This window comes from Numenius arquata, chromosome 11, assembly GCF_964106895.1.
Source record: "Numenius arquata chromosome 11, bNumArq3.hap1.1, whole genome shotgun sequence".
Classification (NCBI taxonomy): Eukaryota; Metazoa; Chordata; class Aves; order Charadriiformes; family Scolopacidae; genus Numenius; species Numenius arquata.
This window is the reverse complement of record NC_133586.1, coordinates 38723256-38748002: the sequence shown is the minus strand read 5'-3', so window position 1 is coordinate 38748002 and position 24747 is coordinate 38723256. Positions and strand designations below refer to the sequence as shown.

At 42.0% G+C, this 24747-nt stretch overlaps 1 protein-coding gene across 2 annotated transcripts in view; it reads right to left on the bottom strand.

Moving 5' to 3' along the window:
- The window catches only part of GLRA1 (glycine receptor alpha 1), a 40038-nt gene extending 24122 nt beyond the window's left edge, over positions 1 to 15916 (bottom strand). The window contains exons 1-2 of one of the 2 annotated variants that reach the window (XM_074155580.1): positions 15861 to 15916; positions 231 to 361 (exon numbers count right to left, since the gene is read on the bottom strand). In XM_074155580.1, coding sequence (XP_074011681.1) covers positions 231 to 361; positions 15861 to 15916 — 187 coding nt within the window. Of the gene's footprint in view, positions 1 to 230; positions 362 to 15860 lie in introns of those variants that run through there. The other variant, XM_074155581.1, reaches the window with a different exon arrangement.
- Positions 15917 to 24747: the final 8831 nt, after the last annotated feature.

Here is a 24747-nt window from a genome sequence, read left to right as displayed (position 1 = left end):
CCTGCATGTAAAGTTGTTACAAGGCTGTTTTCATCCTGAATGGAAATCAGATGCCTTTCCAGACATCTACAAGGCATCCATGTGCCAAATCTCTCATTACCATATGTATTTCATATGAATATAAAGTTTGTTCATATTCCATATACAACCAGGGAGGCATTCATGAGGGTTGTATGCATTTTTTCGGTACCAAAATGAAACAAAGCCACAAAAGCAGGAGTTTTGCCTACCTTTAAAGTTTGGCCTGATCCTGGCATCGTATCCTGAAGTTCGCCCCATCAGCTTATCCAAGAAATCGGAAGGAGACATGGGTTTGGGTGCAGATCGTGCTGCTGCTTCAGCTTCTTTGGAGGCTGCCAGGCTGTTCGGGTTAGAAAGAAAGAGGAGATTTTAGAGTACGTCCCATACTGGGGACTGCTTGGGGTTCAGAAACCAAGCAGTCAGCATCTCATTCCCGCTGTGAGACAGGATGAGTACCCATGTGAATTCCTAATGAGGCTGGTCTCTGCTAATTTGTTTGCCCAGCCCAAACATCTCTGAATACAGAATCCCAGCTGCCACCAAAGTAGAAGAGAGATGATGAGTGGAGAAAATCCTTTTGTGAGTTTAGGTATAGCTCCTTGGCATGCCACTAAATTACAAATGTGAACTCTGGCACTGAGCTCCACAGGAAAAATACACTCTGAGATTAGCCTTGGGCAGCAATTACTGCTTAATTACATGGCAAATAGCAAGGAGCATATTTGGTACTCTGACAGTCTAATTTTCCAAAAGGCAGGTAGGATCAGAGCAATCTGGAATTTGAGGCTTAAATGAGTGTCATGTGATTGTATAGATCCTGCAGAGCCTTTGGGATTATAGGAGATAGATGTATTTTTGCTTTTCGCTTGCTGGTCAGTCCAACATTTGCTATTGGTACCTGCAATGCAGGGGTTTGAGTTCAGTACAGCAATACTGTCTCAGGACGGGGAAGTATCTGGAGTGTGATTCTGAAATGATACTTGTGTTGGGCTGAGGATGAAAGGAAATGAAATCTTCTGGGAACCTGTATGGCCTCTGGGGCAGAAAAAGTGAAATTACCAATTTATCTGTAGAAGACAAACATTGAAGGCTGGCAATGTGCCTTCTGACTCCATGGGAGTCTTCAGGATCTGCAGGGTGATGATTTGGGCTCAGGAACTCTCTGTTGTTGCCATCTACACAGGAACAAATGACCTCTGGAACTAGGTGCTCATTCTCAATTTTGCAGGAAGGTTTGATTTCCAAGACAGGAACAGACACTATTCAGTTCCTTCCCTATGGTTATATGGCTTCTGCTCAAACACAGATCTGTTCCCAGGCTGAAAGTGTGGTGTAAAATTGTCTAGATTAGCAAAAACAAACCCATAGGTGACATGCAATGGTCTTAGGGCAAGAGCGGTCTCCGCCTGTAGGTTCAGATGCCTGACGCTGGTTGAAGCCTACAGGCAGTATTGCAATGCAAATGTATAATAAGCCAAAGAAAGCTGCTCAGGAGGAAGTTAGGCTCGTCACTTCACCCTTTGCAAACCTCCTGAATTTTTTTAAAGTACTAAGGCTGTGTGGGAAACTGTGAGAAGCCACTGTGGTTGAGCAGCTGAGAAGCCTAAGCATGTTTACAAGAGGCACAAGATATTTAGCTACATATGTCTTCACAAACGACACCATGGATTCATAGAATCATGTAATGGTTTGGGTTGGAAGGGGCTTTAAAGCCACAAATGTTATCTTGACAAGAGCATTTTGAACCACCAAGTTTAAAAATAGGTAGGATTCAAAAGGGCTTGGGTGCCATAATTTCAAAATCGGGACTCTGCAGTAACCTGTATTTGCATTGACTCTCTTCTCCAGTGTTAGCAGTGATGAATTGCCAAGCCTTGGTTCTCAGTCCTGCAAACTCACAGCTGCAGTCTGGCTTCTTTTGCAAGCTGCAATTGTATTAGGGTTCTCAGATTGCTAGGTTTTTAACTTAAAAATGGTTGAATTTCTGCAGTAAAGAGGGGACAGAAGTTCCAGATGGGTTCCAGTGAGTTTAAAACTAGAATTTCATTCACCCTTTATATATTCACAAGCCACTCCCACACTGGACATTATCTGAACTGGCTGACACACACTCGTGCTTGGAGATGATCTGTCAAAGTGTGGATTTAGCTTTTATTATATCCATGTGCCACTTCTCTTGTTCCCATCTCTGCTCTGTGAAACGGTGCAAAGCCAAACCAGTTTGTTTGGGGAGTAAACGGGTTTGTGGAATGGGTGATGGTTTTTATTTATTTATTTATTAGAAGGAAAACAACAGGGTGCAATTGATTTGCAAACTCAGAGGAGGAAAGCTGGGAGTGGGAGGACAATCAATACTGGGCTCGGCTACTGCATTCCAATAGAGTGTCTGCATGGCAATGAGTTTAGAGAAAAGATTTCAATTAAGCAGCAAATGACTTGGTAACCAAAGACTCCTGCCACTTCAGCAGCAAGATGCCAGATAGTGCAATACACTGATTTCTTCTTGTTAACTGTAGACTGGAAGAAGTACATGGAAGTGGAAAAGTGGGGGGGCTCGCAGGAGGAAGAGGCAATACAAATCTAATAAGCTTTAAGAGCAAAACAATAGTTAGGAACTGTAGTTCCTCTGGCATTAATTTTAAAAAATGAGGTGAAAAAGCATAGAAATCGGTGTTTAGCTTTCCTGTAAATTCAGTGCGAAAGCCCATGCTGAGTATCTTCGTTCCAATGAATGAGTCTGCAGATATTTCTTGTGTGCCGTTTTTTGATTCTTACTGCTTCAAAATTGCAAGTAAATGAATTTCATGGGATCAGTTCCTATGTGGAAATATGTATCTAACACAAATGATTCCCACAAGTATCTGGGGGAGGACCACCCTCCCACAGCCCCACCCACTGCTATTTGTAGCTTCATGCCCATCCCTATGAGTTTCTGTGAACACCTTTGAGGATGTGCTGAAACTGTTAAACGTGGTTTCGTGCCTCCTGGTATGTTTTAGAAGCTCTGTTAGGCTGCTATTTGTTGTTACCCATATGACCTAGGAATGGTGAGTTCCTAGTTTCTTCCAGTTTCTATTTGGTTACTGAACGTCTCTCTAAAGCTAGCTGGTAACAGCTTCCCCCCTAGACTCGGCAAGAAAGCAGGGGATGAGGGAATAGCAAAGCCTTTCCAGCAGCGGGCTCTACAGGCAGTGGGCAGATGTGTCTACTGTCTAGCACGGAAGTAATAGTAGAAAACAGCACTGAGATGCTGACCCACCTCACCATGCTTTGGAGGGATGGATTGTGTGTAACACAGCCCTGAAATGTTCACTCTGGCTGTGACAATTGAGCTTTGCTAAGGCAGTTTAACTCGGATAACACCCAAAAAAGCTATCAGCTTCTGCTCTCTTCCATGTCTTGGCCAGTGCTATATGCTGCCTCGGGAGCTTTCTAGTATTTTCTCCAGCCCTTAGTTCTTACACAAGAACCCTTGAAAGTCCTGTACAACTCTTCATTTACTGGCCCAGCAGAGACAAGGAGAGGCAAATTGCCAAGTGGTTTGAAAATTACTGATGGATGATAGAAGAGAACTGGAAATTTAGGGTGGGTTGTTGTGTTCCTCAGAGAGAAAATTTATTCTCCAAATAAACAAAATGAGCGAAAACATGTAACAAAACCATGGAGGATGTATCTTGCATTGTTGCAAGAATATTGTCTGAGCTGAGAGCACTTGGTGCATTTTAATAGCAGCAAGACAGTGGCTTATCTTATTTACACTGGTGTAATCCCTAGTGGATCTGGCTGAGAAAGTGCCATCAGACAATCATCACAGTAATAACAATGGAAAGGATTTCTTCAAAGGGTCGATGAACTAGCATAATCTTTTGTGACATTAATGCTGGCATGTAAGCAGACACCACCAAGCCCCAAGGAGGTCCAGTGCACCAGCAGGCATGTGAAGGTAAAAGCTGGTGGAGATGAACAGCTGAGCTGCCCAGGATACCTAAGAATGCATTCTTTAAAATGGAGCAATCAAGCTTTGCAGGACACCTATTGCTGGTTTCTCCCAGCCTATACAAGCACTGTTTGCCTGTCTGCATTACTTTGTTTCAGCTAAACAGATGATACATTCTTATAAAAAGTTATTTGGTTGAGAAAGTGGCTCTTCTGCAATCTGGATGTGTCAATTTGCTCAATTCCTAGCTCCCCAGTTGGCTGTTTCCTCCTCCTCCCCACATTTGCATGGCCCTTGTGCAATGTTTTCATGCTTTTTTTTTTTTTTTTTTTTGGCTGTGCTCATGGTTGTCCATCTAATTAAGTCCAACATCACAAACTGCCCTGTTCTGGTTGAATGCTGATACTGAGAAATAGAATTTTTTTTTTCTTTGTGAAGAGGAGAGACGGAGGAATTTAATTAGCACTGGGCCTCTATTCCCCTGTCAAATAATTTAATTGTTAATCATTAATTCTGAGGATAAAAAATAATGTCTGGCAGCAGAAGCACAAACTGTTGCAAAACAAGTGTTTGTGGAGAAAATATATCTCTGCAGAGTGTGGAAGGCCCAGGTCCCTGTGAAGGTAGACTAGGGCAACACCAGTGGCTCAAGAGAACAGCACTGGATTTATTCCTCTGGTTGAGCTCTGTGCGGGCTGGGGAAATAGAAGATATTTGATTATTTACCCCAGTTCAGTGCTGCTCAGCAAAGGTTTCTGAAGTGATGTCTTTAGTTCTTGAAACACAACACAAGTCAGAAAGCTTGGCAGGGAGGTGTTGGGAGTAGTGTTCAGGTGAGCTGACTCACACGTTTGTCCTTCAAATGTGATCTTTTCTGTAAATAGGTACCCCAGGGGAGAGGAGTATCCACCAGGTCTTTGAGGCAGGTTGAGGTGACCAGTAGAACCATTTCCCCCATTACCTTCAAAGCCAAGTTAGAGCACTGGGGGGTCTTGGGGAGACAAGAGAAATCATCAGCTTAGTTTTATTGACTCCAGAAGGCTCCTAGAGACATAGTGGCAGAGAGAACATCAGACAGTTGGGCACAGAAAGGCATTGTGTTGTCAGTGATTAACTAGCGTTACCCATGGCAACTCTCCCTCCACTCTTCCCGAACCATCTCCCTGGTCTCTGAGACTCTCCCTTTTGGGCAGAGAGGCCCCTGAGCAGAGACTGGAGCTCAGCAGAGCGCAGCCTGTATTCAGCCACTGCTGATGCTGGGGCTGCCCGTCTCCATCTTGTCCTTGGCATCCAGAGGGAGGGAGGATAAATGAAAGATTTTTCCTGGTGAAAAGGAAAAGGGGTAGCCCTACACTCTGTACCCAGACTGTTATTTCTGACTGCACAACAACATGTTATCTTGAGGGAAATGCTGCCAGACTCTGGCCTGGGAAGGCTTGGCAGAGACTGTGAGCAGCCTTTTTTTTTTTTTTAATGATTAGATTTACTATCAAAATGAATAGCACAATCAATATTGAAATGCAATTCAATTAAAAAGGATGAAACTTATTGTCTGCATGTTTTTCTCTGTCATGTCTGAATTCCTGGCCTACAGCAGTAGAGGTGGATGGGATAAAAGAAGAGTGGAGGTGTGTGGAGAGAAGAGAGCCCCGATGCCATGTTTTTGGCCTGGCAAGGTGCAGAGTAGAAGGAGCTCTGAGTGTTACAGATGTGCTGGTTACCATCCATGTGATCACGTTTAACTGCTGGTGATTACAGTCCATGCAGTGAGGATCCGGGGTGTGCTACAGGGGTGAATTGTAAAGCTAATTTTCAGAGGTGGGGAGGAAATTTGGATGTGGTTGTTTTCTCAATTCAGCTGAGAGCTTACACAACAGAAGCATGGAGCAGACGTGGATGTTGGGCCAGGATATGAAAATAGTTGAATACAGTGAGACTGGTGAAATGTGGAATTTGAGAACCTGTGAGAAAAGGGATTTCACTCTGAGATAGAAACTGGCATTAAGCTGTTATTTATCCCTATTCACTGGGGAGGAGGGGAATGGGAAAGAAAAAGTAGGCTTGTAAATTGTTGCCATCTCTGTCCTGGATGGTTGTGTTGCTGTGGGCTGTTTAAACCAATTCTAGCTTTTGCACCAGAAGTAACTGCATTGCAGTTGTCGCAGGATGCAATCAGTTAAAGTTTTAACCCGAAGAATCCCAAAACGCTCTCTAAGATCCTGCACAACCCGTTACCACTGGTCCCTGTGGCTGTATGGGAGGAGAGGAGCTGGGAGGCACTTCTCCATGGGCCTCAGAGAATTAACCCTCTGTGATCATTCCCATCCAGGGAAAGCTGCAACAACTTGACTGGAGTGAGAAAAATCTCTTCTTCAGACTGCAGCATTCCGATATCTCTGTCCACTGCCACATCCCTGCAGCCCATCGCTCTTACCCCATATGGCAAAACACCCTGTCTAGATCTATATAAACATTCCAATTACACTGATTAACTCTATGGAAAGACGTCAGCACTTGGAACAGTTGCTGATGCTGCCTGGACAGAGCAATAAGAAAATAATAAATGACTAGACAATCAGCTGGGGGGGAGAAATCTGCATGTTGTATATAGTTGAGACAGGAAGAAAGAGCACAGGGAGACCAACAATTTGCATGGGAATAGTGCTCAGTTGCATGCGAGATCCTTCCTTTTACAAGGGCTGCTGTTCAAACTCTCATATGTTGCATGGTCACTCACTGCATATTAAAAAAACCCAACCAGTATGTGTTAAACTCAGTTTTGAGCCATAAACGTTCTCTCTAGTGACATTCTCAACTAATCCCTCTTCTAGAAGCATCTACAGCTCTTGAAACACAAGAAGTGACTTTCTGGAGATGTATGATCCTAAGCTACTGAGACAGGTTTGAGAACATAAACATTTGAGAAGCACAAGTCAATGCTCAGGTTTTAATCACTAGTGAAATAAATCCAGCGAACACCAGCATTGTCTCTTACATATACTGAAGAGTTCTTAAAAAAAGTTATAATTGCATTTTTCATTGAAAAAACAAAGGGGAAAAAAAATCCTTGCAAAGACAAAAGCATGTGTCTAGCTTCACACACTGAATATTCCCTTTAAAGTCAGGGGGGCTAGTCAGATATTTAAAGTTATGCATAAACAGCCTTCCTGAATGCAGTAAGTAAAGGGGGAAAATGTCTTTACAAGACAAGGCTTCATATTCTAAGGAACAATATGCTCTTCACTGATGTGCTCTTGATTTAGTGTTTGGATGGAGAACTGCAGTGGGAACCTCAATTGACGTCAGAAGACTTTAGATCACAGACCAGACAAGTGTCAGAGAATTACGAGAAATTGTGGATGCTCTTCTATCTATAGCTCTGCAGTCGCACTATCAGTCATGTTTTCATCAGTTCAAATAGCTTGCTACGGCAGCTTTTTAAAAATTAGTTTTAGTTTAAGGATTTATGCTGCTTGTTAAGATTGGATAAGAATATTATAACTGCTTTTTTCTTTTTTTTTGATAAATCAGAGGTGGTATGAATAGAATTCTTTTTAAAAGAGATATAATGTGTGGTGCAGAGTGGTGGTGGGTTCTATCTTCTGAAACTTTTTGCTACAGATCCTTTGGAAAGGCTTCCTGAGCTAACACACGTAACCTACCTACAAAATTGTGGGTCCCGTAGTAAAACTAGGTCTCTCTGATGTTTGTGTTTTGTACTGTGTGAAATAAGAGAGCTCATTTTGATATTTTCTGATAAAATTAGTTGTTGTCATTGCAATGCAAATACACTGCGGGAGATGAATGTGCCTTCGGTGTTGTCTGTGATTCCTGGTGTAATTTATCAATTTATTCACAGACTATACTGAAATATAACTTCTGGAATGAATGGCTAAGCTATGGGTCCCCTGCCCAGGAGGGCTCTTCTCCTCCCCACCCTGGCTGCCCTCTGACTTTGGTCTTTTCGGCTCCCTGATGAAAAATCCCATCTTTTCAACCCTGGCGGTGCTGCAGGGCCCACCTTGGTACAGAAGAACGGGTTGCGTTTGATGGGGCTTATACTTTGTCAGTCACAGTGCTGGAAGATGTTTTCTAAGCCCGTAGCTCTGTGTCAAGCTGTGATGGATGGGATGGGAAAGTGGAAGATGCTTGTTATTCTCAGGCGTATGGGGTGGCAGGAGAGGTGGAAAGGCACACATTTTGGTTTGTAAATCAGATCTTGGGAGCTCTGGTGCAGGAAAAAGGTCTCTCTGTGTGTGTGTGTATATGCCAAGAACTGTTGCCCTGCTCTGTAGTGCTTCCAGAGGGTAAAAGCACTGGCAGTGAACAAAGAGACAAGATTGCAAAGGCAGGCTGTGGACAAAAAGTGACTTTTCGTGGGGTGTCTTTGCAGTTCCTACAAGATAAGAAAAGGCTGCTTCACCCAGGAATTCTGATCATCTCACTTCCCTGCTCCCAACTGCAGTAATACATGTGGTGCACAGGTCATGCTGTAGTGGAGGACTCGACTCATCTTGTGCAGGGGCTCTTGGCACCAACAAGGATATTTAGAGCTAAGGAATATTTTATTTTTTTTTTAAAGGATGCTGATAACGGCTGACCCTTGTATACTCTCAGGGTTTATACTTCCTCTATAAGAGAGAGGAGGAAGGGTCTGTGCTTGGGGCTTTACACAGAGCATCTTTTTACTTGCATCATCTGAAATAAAAGAAGGAAAACAAAAATTCAAAGGAAGTCAGGTAAAGGTGGGAAGTGATGAATTTTATTGGATTTTCTGCGTGCTTCCTGGCTCAGCTGTACTTTGCCGCTGAACCAAGCGCATGCGATAGTGGTCCGATCCACCATCGATCCCACTTCTGTTGCTATTTCTTGATTTATGTGTTTGCTCTCACCCTGCTGGGGCTGGGGGACAGGATCTGCGTTCTGGGCGGGTGGTCGCAGGGACAGGCATCGCTCACAGGGCACGCGCATGGCGGGGAGCTGCTGTCGGCAGCTTTCGTCTGAAGGCAGCGTGCGGGATGATTGATTGCACTGCAAGCTCTGCTGTTCCATGTTTGCGACATTCCTTGTCTTGGCAAGCTCTTGGCAGTTTTTTCCCCCTCTTCACCCACCCCACAACAAGGAACTGATTAAAAACAAGAGTTCCCCAGCTGTCTGCTAAGGCATTTGTCTTTTTGTCTCTCTTTTGTCTTTTCTTATTTTTTTTTTTCTTAATGGGCTGTAAGCCACAGTGAAAAGATGAAGAAGGAGAAATCAAAAGGAAAGCAGGTGCAAAAGTGTGTTCTTTTGTTTTCCCCCTCCCTCTCAAAATCAAAATTTCGTAGGGTTTGGTAAATTAAGATTTCTCCTGTTTTTCTCAGCTGGCACTTAGATCCAGCAGAGATGTATTTACAGGATGCCAACTGTGTCTGTGTACCAGCCAGATGTGGTGCAGTCCCCAGATCAGCAGCTTACCATGGTGCATTATATGGATGAAATAATTGTCTGCATAATGGGGAGTGCTCAGCGCGTGTAAGAGACGGGTGCATCTGTCTCTATCTATTTCTGTTCTCTGCAGGCTCACTCTGCTTTGGCCTTACTGAAGGGACAAAAGCTGTATTTCTGGTTTTGTTTTTTTTTCCAGTTTCTGTGCATCAGTTTCTTGAAGTATCTGTAGAGATATAGGAGCAGCTTGGAGGTGTGTAGCTGATCTATAGCACCAGTGGGATCAAAACATGCAGACCTCCAGGACCAGATCAGCTAGAGCACATCAGAAGTTTCTCAAGAGGTTAATGGGACTAAATCATTTTGCACCAACCAATCATCTTGGCTAAGAAATACCAATGTAAACCATCTCCCCTCAAGAGAAATCGTCTCTGTTGTCTGGCTTTATAAATTCAAATGTAAGTTGTTTGAGTAATTTGGGGGAAAGGTGAGAGAAATAAAGAAGAGGTGAATTTTTTTTCTTCTTCTTTAAGGGGAGCAGACCTGCTGGATTAGCAATATTTTTTTTATACTTAGTACAATGCAAAAGTTGCTATTTTCTGGGATGAGCAAGTCAGCAGCCAGACAGCGTGGTGTTGAGTTGTCTGGACATGGCTGCTAACGATCCTTCTGGTGACTTGCACTGGAGCAGCAGGAGGAATTCCCACTTCTCTTGCTCATTCCTTTTTGCTCCATTTATCCCAAGGGTTTTTTTTGGCTTCTTTGTTTGTTTGTTTTGATTTTGTTTGTCAGGTTTTTTTACAAGCTGAAATTATTAAAAGGGCTTGGAATGATTTTTTTTTTTTTTTTTGTCAATCAAAAAGTTGAATCAAACCATGATGGGGAAGGTATGTTAGAATGACATTTTTTTTTTTTTTTAGCACGTGAAAGAACATGATGAGCCATTTTTCTTCAAAGGTGAGGTGTACAAGTGTAATCATACTTCAAAAGAATAGAAATCATTGTGCTGTTGCTGATAGAGAAATAAATCAAAATGTATTATTAGCTTATATTTGTTTTATTTGCCTGTATCGGCTCTTGCTGTTGTGACACATTAAATCAGGGTTTCACTATTTCCAGTAAATTACCCTTTTGATTTGCTATAGTTACCTTGCATACTTTGTTGACCTTTGTCTATAGTCTTAATACTAGCCACTTTGGGCTTCTCAAGAAAGCTCCAGGTTATAGAAAATGAGCAAGTGAAAGTCAGTGAACAGATTTAGATTATTTGACGTATTTAAGTGTTGTGCTTTTGGTTTGGATGTTGTGATTTTTATAGCACAAAAGATTTTTTTTTTTTAAAGCCTTTGTTTTTCATCAGTACCTAAATAGTAATTGTATTCATTAGGTGATCCGTTATCTTGTTCCTAATACTGAAATTTGGAGAGCCCTTTTAACCTGCATGCTAGGATGAAATGAGAACAGGCTTCTCTGCTGGTTTTCTATTACAGATGAATGATCACTGGTCGGTGCTGGAATAATAAAGTAATTTAATTTTGGACATTGATTAACATCTTAATTCAGATGTTGGGATCCTTTTCTGTCCAGGTCAGCTCCTGAAGGTTTGGTGAGATGAATTTCGTAAGCCAACAATGAAAGTGTTTGCCCAAGAACAGGGGAATTGCAGTGTGCTGTTGCTTACAAGTGCTTTCCTTTTTGACTTGAATCACTTGATCAGTAGCAGAATGAACTGTTTAGCCTTTAGTCTGTGCTATTAAATTTGAGACACTTAAAATGGAGTCAGAGGGCCCTTTGCTGCTGACTTGCTTCATACATAGGGGTCTCCAACACCTCTTTCATGGGAGAAGAGAAATAAGGGGGACCAAATTCCCTAAATACTTCTTCTTGAAGGAAGAGTTTGTAGACAATTCATATAATGTAATGCTCTTATATGTGAGGATGGGATCTTACCATTCCCTCTACATATTGATCTCTTCCCAGAAGCAGCTCCCTTCAGGTATTTCAACAGTAAATATGTGTTCTGCCAGTGGGATTTGCTGCAGTATAAGGTAACGTTCAGTGGGAATCAAGACAGACAGTCTGTATTATCTAAAATCTGCACAGCACCAGTGCTTCAGAAACAAAGGATATTTTTTTTAGTTCATGTGAGAAACAGCAACATTTTTGTAATGTTTTTGTTAAGCAAGGTGATAATCTATAGTTTTCCTGCTCCTTGACCCAAAGTAAGGTGGGGGATGTGGGGTGTGCGTTTGCCCAGACATTTGTAAAGCCTTTCTTTTGCTCTGATCTATCCACAGAACAGGTTAAGTCAGTTGTTTACTGAGAAAGGTTAAGATTAGACTGTTAGAAAATGTTTTGTGTATTTTACATTGATTTGTCTTAATTGCCTAAAATGCAGGTGAATTGTTATGGATGGGTGGATGTGTGTGTGTATGAAGTCCCTGAAGAAGGCAGGATCCTAAACACTTTGTGCTTCCACTGAGATGACACCAAATTAATCTTTCTTTCTGAAATGTTTTACAAGGGGTTTTAGGTAGAATTGTCTACCTCATCTCACTTTCAAACCTTGCACATGTAACCCTTTTAGCAGGGTCTTTAATGGGGCTATAATAGGTTGCGGACTAAAGGAGTTAGTGTCCTTTGAGGCATCTAGTCCGAGCCTTTGCTAAATCACTTTTATTTGGTGGAGGAGCTGACAGACTCAGCAGAGGCACAACAGGTCATAAGGCACAACTTCCAGCAGGTTTTTAGTTAGCGTGAGGGAAATACTCTTTAACTGCTGAGAACATCTGCTATGTTGCTTAGCTTGTGGCTTTGGAAGTCTCTGGTTAGCGCTTCATTCTCAGGTACCTCTGTAATGCTACCTAGCACTGCAGAGCTATACCAGAAGGTTCAGAGATAACATGCACCTTACTCATCTTCCTTCCCCGTCTTTTCTTTTGTTGTATTTTCAAGGGGCTGAAATCAGCAGCTCTCCAATCACCTACTTTACTTGTTAAGTCTGTTTCAGGAAAAAGTGTCTTTTTTTCCATGAAGTTAAGAGGCATCATGTTCACAATGGTGGCATCTTATTGTTTTAAAAACTGGAGTTGAAGAGCTCTGTTACTGACAGGAATACAAAAATGCCAGTTAGAGCAATCCAGTAGGGTCTGAGGCTGGCAGTAACTTATAGCCTGTGAATCACTTGGAGCAGTAGCCTTGAATCACTCCTGCTAGCTGACACATTGCTGTTCAGAAGGGGCCAATTCTGACCTTGATTCAGTGAAGGTCATGTTGCTGAGTCCTGATTTACAAAAGTGCAATTAGGACAAGAATCAGGCCCAAACAATTTCAAAACCTCACAGGACAGTGTGCAGTTGGGTAAGGTGCCAGTTCTAGTTCTAGGCTACTCCCAGGCTTATGCAGTAGTGTTTCTGCACCACTTCAGCTATTAAAATGCTATAGTACAACAGAGTCCAGGCCAGATCATTGCAGAATAGGGGTTAGCTTTTTATTCTGCGTGAAGGAATTTGCAACTGAACATTTGTACAAACAGGCAATGTATGCAGTCAGCCTTTGGGAGAATGTCTGTTTATGTCCCCACAGATATAAGCAGGACATCTGGAAGTCCCTGTGTAAATATTGTGCAATCTATTTTTATTTTCAAGAAATAGCATTTTGCCATACAGAGATATGTGTAAGGAAAGCTTGGTCAAGCAGCCTGTCTGTCAGAAGACCCTCTTCATCTCTCATGTCAACTCATTTCCCATCCCTGCCTCTACCCAGGTTCTCAGTAAATGTCTTAGTCACAGCCAAGTGACTGCAGTCCGAGAAGGCAGGTAGCAAAATGGGAAATGCTCTTCCGTAAAGAAAGGCATGTCAGAATAAGCTGCTTATCACAAATTCCTTCTAAAACACCCCAACTGTAACAGAAACAGATATCTTATTGGCAATACCATAATGTTTGCATTCACACACCAGCTGTTTCTCTTTCCCAGAGGATCTTGTTTTTTAAAAGGCTGGTAAAGGACATTTTTGTTAAGCAACAGATCTAGTCTTATTTCCTATATTGGCTATATCTAATTTTCCCTTGGGACTTCAGATTTTGCTTTATTTTTGTGGTATATGTGCTACCATATAGTGAATTCTCTTTCCTGAATATTTCTGACAGGTTGGCAACACAGTGTGGTACACCCTGTAATTTAAAGTAATGCGTACTTCTATTAAGGATTATTGGATTATCAGCTTGTGGGTTTTTTTAAACATTATGTATGACTGTGTGCTGGAGTAATTGGCACGCTAAATTTATGAGTGACTGTTAACAAATAAACTTTTTTTACTGAAACTAAAATAGCAAAGCTATTCCTGGACCAGAAAGGCTGGCAAATTTTTGGCCTGTAATAAATGAAACACATAGCACAAAGCAGGAGGAAAAAAGAAAAACATTGCTTAGAGTCAGTTCTGAGCATGAATTACTGAACATTTTTTTTTCTTGTTTGGAAAATGATTGCAGTATATATTAAAAAAAAAAAAAAAAAAATTTGGTTTCAACATCTCCCCGTGATTGAATTAGAACATTTTCAAATTTTCTTAACTGTTAATTTCAGGAAAACTAGACTTCCAGAAATATTTTTTTGTATGCAATATGACATATGCATATACATACATATGTGCTATATATGATTATGTATATAACTTATAACAGTATAAAAATTTATGTTAGAACCTGAAGGGACTGGTTTACCTGGTTTACCTTTTGAATGCCCAGGACTTTAATTGATGTGCTGAGAATCTATAAGTGCTCACGTGTCGTGTGATACATAACTGTGCATCATAGAACAGTATCAACAAGACAAATATGTACCAATTTCACTTATTCAGGCAGTTCAGAGGAGACCTGGCCAGACGCTTGAATGCCAGGGTTATAGGAAACTCAAACCTAGAAATGTTTTTTTTTTTATTATTACTTTTTAATTTTTATTTTCCTTTTGCCTTCTATCTTATTTATGGACAGCATTCCAGAGAATTTGTGGTGTTTAATCTTGTTGGTTTTTTTTTTTAATCTCTGTGTTTCAACATTGTTTAACCAAAGAGTTTATTGCACATACATATGCTTCCTTTTAGTCCACTCCACTTTATTGTGCAGTACTGATATACACTTGTGGCTAAATAAGATGAAAAAGGATGGCTCTGAAGTATTAAGTATTGTGCATCACTTTTCAGATATTGGTGATTTTAGCTGTTTCTAGAACTTCTTTCTTGGTTTACCTAACAGGTAAACATTAAATGTTTTGTGTTCATGTTACAATCTTGCTGTCTTTGATTTTATATTTATATAGTATTTTATATTTATATAATTTTAATTATAGGGAAAGTGGTGATATGCCAATTTTTGCACCTGAAAAGACTTCAGTGTTCAGAAGGAAAGCGACTGCTAGCTAGAAAAGTCTGTCTAGTATCAGCAGGTCTGCTACTGTGACTCAGAAAATAAGTATTACAACAGTGATGTATATGTAAATAATGCCTGTTCTTTCACGTTAAGCTGTAAGATGAGACTTTGTGTAAAATACAGAAATACAGAAGTAAGAGCCATGCAACTGCAATGAAGTCTAACACTGATAAGCAAGTTCAGGTCGTGAAAGAAGAGTGGTTTGTTTTAATTGCATGTATTTGGCATCTATCACTTGCTACAGCAGGCTGCATTATTCATGCAAATACAGAAGAGCTTCTACCTTCCAGTATTTTTTTTTTTTTCCCCATTTCATAAAAACACTGTAAGAAGAGATGGACCAGGAACAATTCTTTAAGACTAGAACTGTTCCTTGTCCTACCTTAGCCTTAGTGAGAAACTGAACACATTTAAAACAGAGTCAAAATACAGCTAGTCGATAATGGATGTAATATCAAAGAGCTCCCCACATCCCCTTCAGCTTTTATTTGGATTCTGCAAGGGAAGGATGTTGAAAACAACATGAAAAAAAAAGTTAGGAACCAAGGTGACTATTTCTTTGCTTTCAGTGACATTACACATAGCAAGCTGAGGTGATAGGGTGAGTCCTTCTTGAAAAGGAGTCCTACGATTTCTCAAGATAACATAGCATCCCACGGAACTCACCTTAACCGCAATCTGAACATAGGGAAGGGACGAGGTGGGAATATTTACCCGGGCAAATTCAAGTGCAGCATTCCCAGCCGCCACTAGTTGTCACTTTGCAACCAGTCGGGGGTCGGTGTTTTCAGCACTGCGGTTAGCGAGATTGCAGTGCTAATTAAACGGAGTAACTCCCAAAGCCGCGGAAAGTCCCGAGCCCGGGGTTGTGCGGTAGCCGATCTCGGGGAACCGAGAGGAGGCGAAAAAGCAGTTCGAGAAAGGACAGCGGTGTTCCGCCTAAGGCTGAGGCTGTGTCTAGGGACTGTGCCCTGAGCTTGGGGTGGGCACGGCAGTCCGGCCCGGCAGCGCCCAGTGCGCACGCACTCCTCCCGTAAAGCCGAGCCTTACCTGAAGAAAACGATCGTCTCCCACACGTAGACTCCGAGCGCGTTGACGTTGCACATTTTTCCAGCTCTCACTGTTGTTTTGGTTTATTTTTATTTTTTTTTGTACTCCGTGAGGGGTGGGCCGGTGGGGTTGGCCAATAAAGTAACCCGGCACTTGGGGAGAATTGGTAGGGGAAGCCAGCCGCCCCTCCCGAGGCAGGCTGGGCAGGGGGGAGGTTGGGGGCGGGGGTGTCTCAGGTCAGCACCCTGGACGGTAGCAGGGCGGGCGACTCCGCTCAGCACTCCGGACAGCGTCTGGCGGGCGCTCCGGTCAGCACCCTGGACAGCGGCGGTACGCGGCGCTCCGCGGGCGCCCGCCGAGCGGCCGGCGGCTCCGCTCCGGCGCTGCCTTGGCTCGTCCCTCCTCTCCGTCTGTGCCCCCGCCACCGCCACTGCAGTGGTGCTCGGGGCCGGAGGACCAGGCTTCCCGCACCGAAATCTCCCTTCAGCGGGATCTCGCTCCGGACATCAGGCTGGCGAGAGGGGGAGACGCAGGGGGTGTAGGTTTGCCATCAGGGTGGTGGGGGTAGGATGGGAGGGGGGGGACGACCCTCAACAACCCAGGGCTTTAATCTCCGCTGCTAGCCAGGGTGTCTTCCTAATTACATCCACAGGAATTTGTCAGTGTGGAGCCGTGCTGCAGTCCCGGTTGTGTCGCTTTCCTGCCCGCTGTTTTTCTGCTGTTGATTCCCGCTTCCTGGGCTATTTTCCTCCCGAATAAGTTATTGCTGCTGTAGGGAAGGTGTCCCATTGCTCAGGGCTAGAGCGGAGGGAAGCAAAGGGGAAGTTTCTTGGGAAGCACTCCCATTGTGCTCAGAAAGAAAGTGGCTCAGTGTCCTCCTAATGCATCTCATTTCCCCTCTGCCCTCTCTCCCCTGCTAGGACTCGCCAGATCTTGGGAGTTTCTTGCTGCATTAATTTACTAAACTAAAAAAAAAAAAAAAAGGGGGGGGGGGAGGTGGAGAAGAGGGAAGGCAAAGGGGAGGGGGTAACTCAGCCTCTCCACCATCCCAAGGCCCTCCTCTTAGCTGTGCTCATTGGTCTCGGGGCTGAAAAAACTACTCTAGGACGTGGTTGGATAAACGCATGTTGTTCAGCAGAAGCTGTTAACCTCTAAAGCGCTGATACGTTTTAGTTTATTTCAATTTTTTTAACCTGAATCCCTGTCTTTTTAAGAAGTCTCTGAAATCGTCTCCCTTGACAGGGCAAGCGTAACGTGCCTTAAGTCTCCATCTCGTGGAAGAGCAAGTGCTAGCCAAGCAGCTATGTGTTGCTGTTGGCTTTTAAGGAACATCTGTCTTGTTGTGTTGGTTGTGCTTTTTTTTTTTTTTCTCCTTTTCTTTTTGCTTTATTTGATTATTACTTTTTTTTTTTTTACCTTTTTCATTTGGTTTTGCAAAGATGTTTGGCAAACACCAGAGCCATCAAGGCCAGCGCAGGTAAGGAGCATTTAGCAGTTTTATTGCAGCTCTGGCTATGCTGGCAGGGTGCTGAGTGTGGTGGTCGGGGCGGGGAGGAATGGGCTCCTTAGTCACTTCGTCAGCGTGTCACTCTGCTTGGCTTCTCATCAACTTCTGAGAATTGAAATTAAACTCAGCTCTCCTAAATAATCTAGGATTTCTTTCTTCTCTCTTGTCCCCCTGTAATGGGATTTTTCTTCTTGAAGTTTTGTTTTCTTTACTTGTCCTGTGCTTTGCAAAACTCCCCATGGCAAAGAAAGAGTTGCTTTTAACCCCTTTTTAGCTGTTCTTAATCTGTTCAAAGAGTCATCTCATCCCACATTGGGGGGTGGAGTTGAAATGGACTGATTTCTCCACCATTACTGTAGCCCCCCAGGCTAGGAAATAATCTAGTTTTTCTTCTCTCTTTGGATTGTATCTCAAAGGACCTTAGTGCCATACTAAAATTCCCCTGATGTTTTTCATCTCCTGGTTTTACTTATTTTAAAGCAGTATGTTTACTTAGCTAAGCAGACTGAAACATCCTTTAGGTTGTCATTCAAAAGAAAGGGGAAGAAAGACCTGCTTGGCTTCTAGCCATTGACAGAGAAGGAGTTTAATCTGATTTACTCCAGCTACTGGGTCTCAATGTCTAGCTAGATTAATAATGAGCTCTGATTTCAACTCATGGAGATTCCTGGGGATGCGATTCCATGCAGTGTTTCCTGCCTGCTGCTTGCTGGCTCCTTGCTGTACTTTCTCTCCTGATATTTATCCCCATATGGATGAGCCTCTGTCATTGTGCTTTTCCAGCCCCCAGTGTACTGACAGACCAGAGGAGGAGCTCCAAACTGGGAATGTTAACAGGATCCTCCTCACAGAAGGAGAGAAATTATGTTTCTCTGCATTTTTACTGGGAAGCAGGACAAAGAGCAGGAGGCAGAATCATCTTTTGGCATCTGTGGGTTAAATCTAGAGGCTAGTCAGCCTTCTGGTCCCTTAGAAATGGGCTCCGTAAGAGATACAACTGTCTCATGTGATTTCTCCCTTGATTGTAAGTTTGGTCATCTTTATACCAAAGGAATATGGGCTTGTCTCCTTTTGTCCTCACTTGCTCTCCTTTCACTACTTTGTGTTAGGGGAGAAGAGTGGCTGTGCATATGATCAAGAAAGCAGATGAATCTCTGTGTGTATATAACACAAAGAAGCTTCACAGTTATTCCCGTCGAAAGGTCTCAAAACTGCTTTTCCCAGGGAAAGAACATCTGTTTTGCTGTCGTCTATCCTGTTGATGATGGTGACTGAGTGATTTGTGTGGGACCAGGTACTCTTCTGGTGGTATTCAAACATTTCTTCTCATTGGAGAGAAATAGGAGTATTATTTGCTTTGGCATTTGGGGAAACAGAGGCAAAACCAGGTTGCAATAGATGTTTGGAGCAGATCTGGTCATCAAGAAGATTTAGATCAGGAAGTAAAATAAAAAGAAATGTAAACTTAAGGGATGTGAATTTAGTTTTGCATCTCTTTTCAGGAGGACATCAAAGGTACCTGCACCTTCTGCATTATGTGTTTTGCTGTGATTGGAAAAGGAACATATTCTGGGTAAAACTTTCATTGTGTGTGATTTGGATTTTTTTTTGGCTAGGGATATCTGCCTCTAAACTGTATGCTCTTGTACCTCCCCTTGGTGCCAAGGCAGTGGTTGCTTGCTTGAAACAGTGTACAGTGTGTGGGACTTGTATGTATTGGACCTTGGTCAGGGTGGCTCCAGATTCTTGGAGTTCCCATCCTCTGATTTAACCCAGAAGATTCAAGAAACGGCCAACCAACCCCCACTGAAACCCATCTGTAGGGATATCCATGGTGAAGTTACCACATTGGTTCTATACAGTCCTTGATTTTTCAGTTTCCTTTTGTTATCCAAGAAGCTAACGGCAGATAAATTGGAAATCGGGTCTGGAGATCTAATAAGGGCTAGAAGTCAATTTTATCACTGGTACTGTAAGTAACCCTTGTCATCAGGTACTGCTTGGCAGGACTCCTTTCCCAGGATACGTCCTGGCTTGCTCTTAGATTGGGTTTTAGCTCTTTGCTTGGTTTTGCTGCAGTGTTTTGTGATTTTTGGGAGGGTTTACTTGCCAGGTCTCTTTTTTTCAAGCAGAGTTCAAATTATTTTGAAAGGCATTTGTCTTGCTGTGGCGGCACTTGCACAAATGACGGAGTTGAAGATAAGTTATCATGATGTCAAATGAGGCTCTTAAAATTAGAATTGCCTGCTGTGTGTTCACCATGTAGTTTTCATTAGTTTGTTTCAAAGTGGCTAAGTCTTGTAAAACTCGCTGTAGGTGAAGTTGTCTGGGAAACTTCTGTGCCATCTTCTTTATGGGCTGTGAGTGATGGCTTCTGTTCAACACAAGGCACCGCAAATTTGGTTATTGCAGGGTAACTGGTGGAGTAGGGTAAAATGTCTTCTCATTTAAAAGGTCAGCACTTACATTTAAACTTTCAGGAGCAGGTGAATATTTTAAAAGTTGCAGCTGACAGTGAAATGTCACCAGCACAATAACTGACAGATGGGACTGAATTCTGTGCAGTTCTAGGCTTCCCTTGTTGGAAAGGAAGCTGTAGAATTTGGGTTGAGGACATTTATTCTATGGGAGAGGGCTAGATCTTGACTCTGTTTTATCCTAAGAATCTCATTACTGTCTTCACTGCAGGTGAATTTGACTTTTATCCTTCCATATGGTGATTCAAAACTTTCAGTTGGTACTGATGGCTGAGGACTCTGTAATGACTTAGTCCAGCCAGTGCAGCCGGTAGTTTTCCTGTTTTTCTCCACTTGTTCTTAGTAGTTTAGATAGATGGACAACTGGTTTTCTTTTTTTTTTTTTTTTTTCAGACATCATTGGTTTCTGATGTTTTCTATATGAGAATTTAACCTTCAGTGATATTGTGGTTGGCTATTCTACAAATGCTGATTACCAGAAACAAGATGTGACTGTAAACAAGAATGGCCCATTAGGTGGCTGGTGGGATGAGGTGCAGCTGTGGAGGAAGATGAAGGCAGGGCAGTTTTACAAGATACCATCTACTGGCCCATCTCCTCTGCAAAAAGCTCAGTCACCACGTCTGAGGCTTTCCAAATTTTATTCTTCATAGAGTGTCAGGTAATAAATAACAAAGAATAGTTTAGTGATATTTATTTGTTAATTACCAGATAAAGGCTGGGTCTGACCCAGAACAGAGTTACTGAAATGCACCTATAACCATAAGTTTCTCTTTCAATATGCCTTCTCATGATTCCTGTTACAGTAGGAGCAGATCAGGCCTTTTGATAGGAAGGATCAAACCAGACTTCTCAGGGAGTGCAACAGGACCCATGGGAAACATAATGCTTAAAAAAAAAAAAAAAACCAACCATAATGCTTTTAATTTCTCTTTAGCACTTGACTAAAATTTGGGGGCACCTGCAGAGGAAGGTGTGCATGAGGACTAATATATATTCAGATATTATATCTGTCAGCAGGTAAAAGTATTTTGTGGCTGGAAAAATCTACTTTCTAACTATTCCCTTTTATTTCTTCATTCTTTTTCTAGCTATCAGAATCAGGGGGTATCTGCTCCTCCAGTTCCCTTCATGTAGTTCTTCCCTGATCCTTTCCCTTTGAAGAATGCAAGTGAATTTCTTCTCTTCCCTGTGAGGAAAACGAATCTTTCAATGTTCCTGGTAGTCTGTGAGTTCTTTTTTTTTTTTTTTTTTTTGATAGTTGATAGTATCACTTAAAGACAAGGGGAACTCAGAAACCCTTGGAAATAGCTCTGTGCTGAGAATTAACCTAAAGCTTCATCCACAACTGCAAGTTGACTTCATTCTTGGTGTGTTTTTCACCTCTTGATTTTATAGCAGGTAGAGCTGGTTTAGTTTCTTTGGCTTGCCTTTTTAAAAATAAAATTCTGATAATAAATTCACATATGGGATAAACTCCTCAAGCTGAACATGCACACACACTGCCTTCCTTCTCCAAATAAATTACAGGATTTTCAGTGAAGAAGTGGCTAGCATAACAGTAAAGTACACGCAGCATATCTTGGGAATACTAAATCCATTATTGTCAGTTTGTTCTGTGGAGAATGGCTAATGAGGAAACAGTGCCCCAAGAACTTGGATTATGCTTCCTAAGACGAAGATTCAAATTGCTACAGCAGCACTACTTGCCTTTTGACACTGAACAAATGAAAAACAAATTTTAAATTAAAATTAAGTTCAGGGAATTTTACGAAGGATTCCATAAAATAAATTGTTATTCAGTTAACTTCCATGTGTAGTAAGCTGTTTCTGTGTGAGGTGGTTCAACTGAATATCATGTTCTTAGAAACCTGAGAATGTGGGATACTTTCTTTTTCAATAATAAAAATAAAAATAACACTGTAAAATGTTCCTACAGTGTTTTGTAAACTGTTTAGTCAAGATTCTTTACTGAAAAGATATACAGATGAAAGAGAACTCACTGGAACTGATGTAAAGGTTTATCATACCTGTATTTCCAAAAATATGTTTAAAATTGAACTCTGGTGAAAAGTCTGATAAATTCTGTTTGATAAATTCTAGGGGCCAGACAGCTGTCTATCAACTACATTTATTTATTATTTTTTTAAGCTGGAGGAAACCTTACCTTGATACTTTGATGAGCTAGGGAAGGGTTTTGCAGCCATGGTCATCCACGCACACGAGGTGTGCTGTTGCTATATACAATATTTGTGTTCTCATAAACGTGTGTAATAGTCAAGTAGAAATGTCCTGTACAGAATTGCTGATGCTGCCATATCCTCCTCCTTCCCTACAGGCACTAATTTGAAGTGCTTACATGGTACATCTACGTTTACTGTCTTGTTTCCACCAGTGCACATAAGCTTTCCCTTCATGTAAGGGCATATGTATGCTGTATGCTGAATGTCTTAAATAGGAAGATTCCTGCCCTACATCATTGTGTGCAAAAAGAACAGTCATATAGATTGTCCTTGACCTTCACACTCCCGGGCAATATATTTCTTGACAAGTAGATTAGGCGTTGTATTGATTTCTCATCACTGGAAACACAGCCCCCATGAGTCTAGTGATATCCAGTCTGTGATCATAGACTCTTTGAAAGTGGTGTGAAGCACCATGCTAGGATGACTTCATGACAGACTCTATGTTGGCAGAAGGTCAAGTGAAGCACTTGCTGAGCGCAGCATTCAGGTCTTCCTGACCTGGATGTGTGTTTGCCTCCTGTGTCAGGTGCATGAATCAGCTTAAGGCAGTAATCCCTGAAGAAGAGGAAATAAAGAAGAATGGATGGTCGTTTTTCCCTAGCAGTGCTGATTTATTAATAAATTTCCATGTCTCATATGTCATATGATGACACTTGACTTGAGCTGTGAGTAGTCTTGCTGCATATCATAGGCTTGTCACTGCTATAATTTATGTAGTGTTATGTAGTAAGAAAGCAGCATGGACCCGGTAGCCCTAAGGAAAATACACTGCTACTTCCATTAGAAGCTTGATTTGTAGGTCATAAGTTAATTATTTTCTGACCTGTACAGAATAATTACCAGGCAATCCCAGAGAATCCAGAACTACTATTTCTTTCAAAGATCTTGGCCAGTAAAACTTTTTTGGTTACACTACCATGTGAATGAAAGAATAAGCCAAATTTGCTTTTGCAGCTAGTCTTGCTAGAATCTTTCAGGTGCTGAACATCGTACGTTTGTTGGAAATATTACTTTAGCTTTTGGTTTTGTGAGGCCCATTTCTCCTGCCTTAGCAGCCCTCACAAGTGCTGCAGGAAATACACTTTTCTACCCCATGCTCTGCCTGTAAATGAAAGAAATAATCTATTTATTTTGAGATAAGCTGGCATCAGGTTTTGAGAGATGCTTACACAGAGGTAGAAGCATACAAGGCAAACCCAGAGCTATTAACATCACCCTCTTCATTCCTGTTGTTGTGGATTAAAAAAAAAAATCAACCAACCAACCAAAACCAAAAAACCCCAAAAAGCTGTGAGAGAGAGGGAAATAAATACGTTGCATACTTTCATTGCTTTGTTTGTCTTGTGAATTCAATAGAGTGGTGTCTCCCACACAAGAAAAGTGGAAGCCTTTAGAGAAAAATTTTGACTGCAAGAAGTAGACTCAGAAAGCAAATCAGGAGACAACAGCCAGCGATGCTGAAGTGGCCCTTCAGTGTCCATGTGTTTAGACACTGAAACATCCTCTTACATGCCCCAATTCACTCATAGGACCAAGCAGCAAAATTTATCTTTTGGAGTGAAAGAAATAAACTGCAGGCTTTTTTTTAGGCTTTTGGCAATGGTAATATTTGCATGTCAGACATCTAAAGGATAAAAAGAAGCCCTGTAGGATCCCTCTTCTTTTAATGAATAAAAAAGGTCTGATCCTCCATCCACTTTAATGAAACTTTTTGACTCTGAAGAGAGGTATGGAACTGCTCTTGCTAATGATATCAGTTTCCGATGCACTAGAAAGTGCTGATAATAGGGTAGGTTTTCACATTGCATTAGCAGAAGAAAGGGCTTTTCACCCATCTGAGATGCCTTCAGGTTTGATAGCACTGCCGAGATGTAATGCATTAGTAAGGACCTCTATCTGATAGAATGTGTTTCTTGCTTCAGTGTCACTGTTCTTTTGAATTGTCCAAACTAGCGGATGCACTTTGAGGTTATTTTACTCATGAGGAGTGGCAGCTCTGGTTGCTTCATTGCCATCCAAAGCAGTCATTCACTAGTGAGGTAAGCAGTGATTTTTGAGAGGCCGTTAGGCAAAAGTTTTATTACCCAGCCGTATTTTATGGTATTGCTTGAAACTGTGGCATTGTGAATTTGCAGAAATTTACTTGAGCGTCACTGACTTGAGCTACTTGTTTGGTCTTCGTAAAAACATCTTGCTTTTACCCTTCTATTTCAGGGAGACAGTTGATGTAGGGTTGGGTTACGAAGGGCACTTCTGCTCTTGGATTATTAACTGTTTCTGGAAATCTTACTGGAGGTGAGTGGTGCCATTTGAAAGCCTCAGCTGGCTTGTGTGCAAGTTGAGATGCTTACCTCGCCTAAAATCTCTGCCTCAGCTTCAGTATCTCATGCCTCAGGTGATTGCTTTTTCCACTAGAATCGGAATTCTCTTCCCTCCTCAAAATATTGAAACAGTGGTGGGTTCTAATGATTCTCAAGGCAGATAGCTTCTGTGTCTACAGTTCAGCTAATGCAAAGGCACTAAAGTGCTACTGGTTACAAGTTTTGCAGTGGTGTTCTGTTGCTGCCTTTACCTGCTGCATGCCTGGCAAAGATAAAAGTTGCAAAGCCTTTGCAAATTCCTGCTAAGCATCAGTGGCTGGTATTTATTAAAAGGAA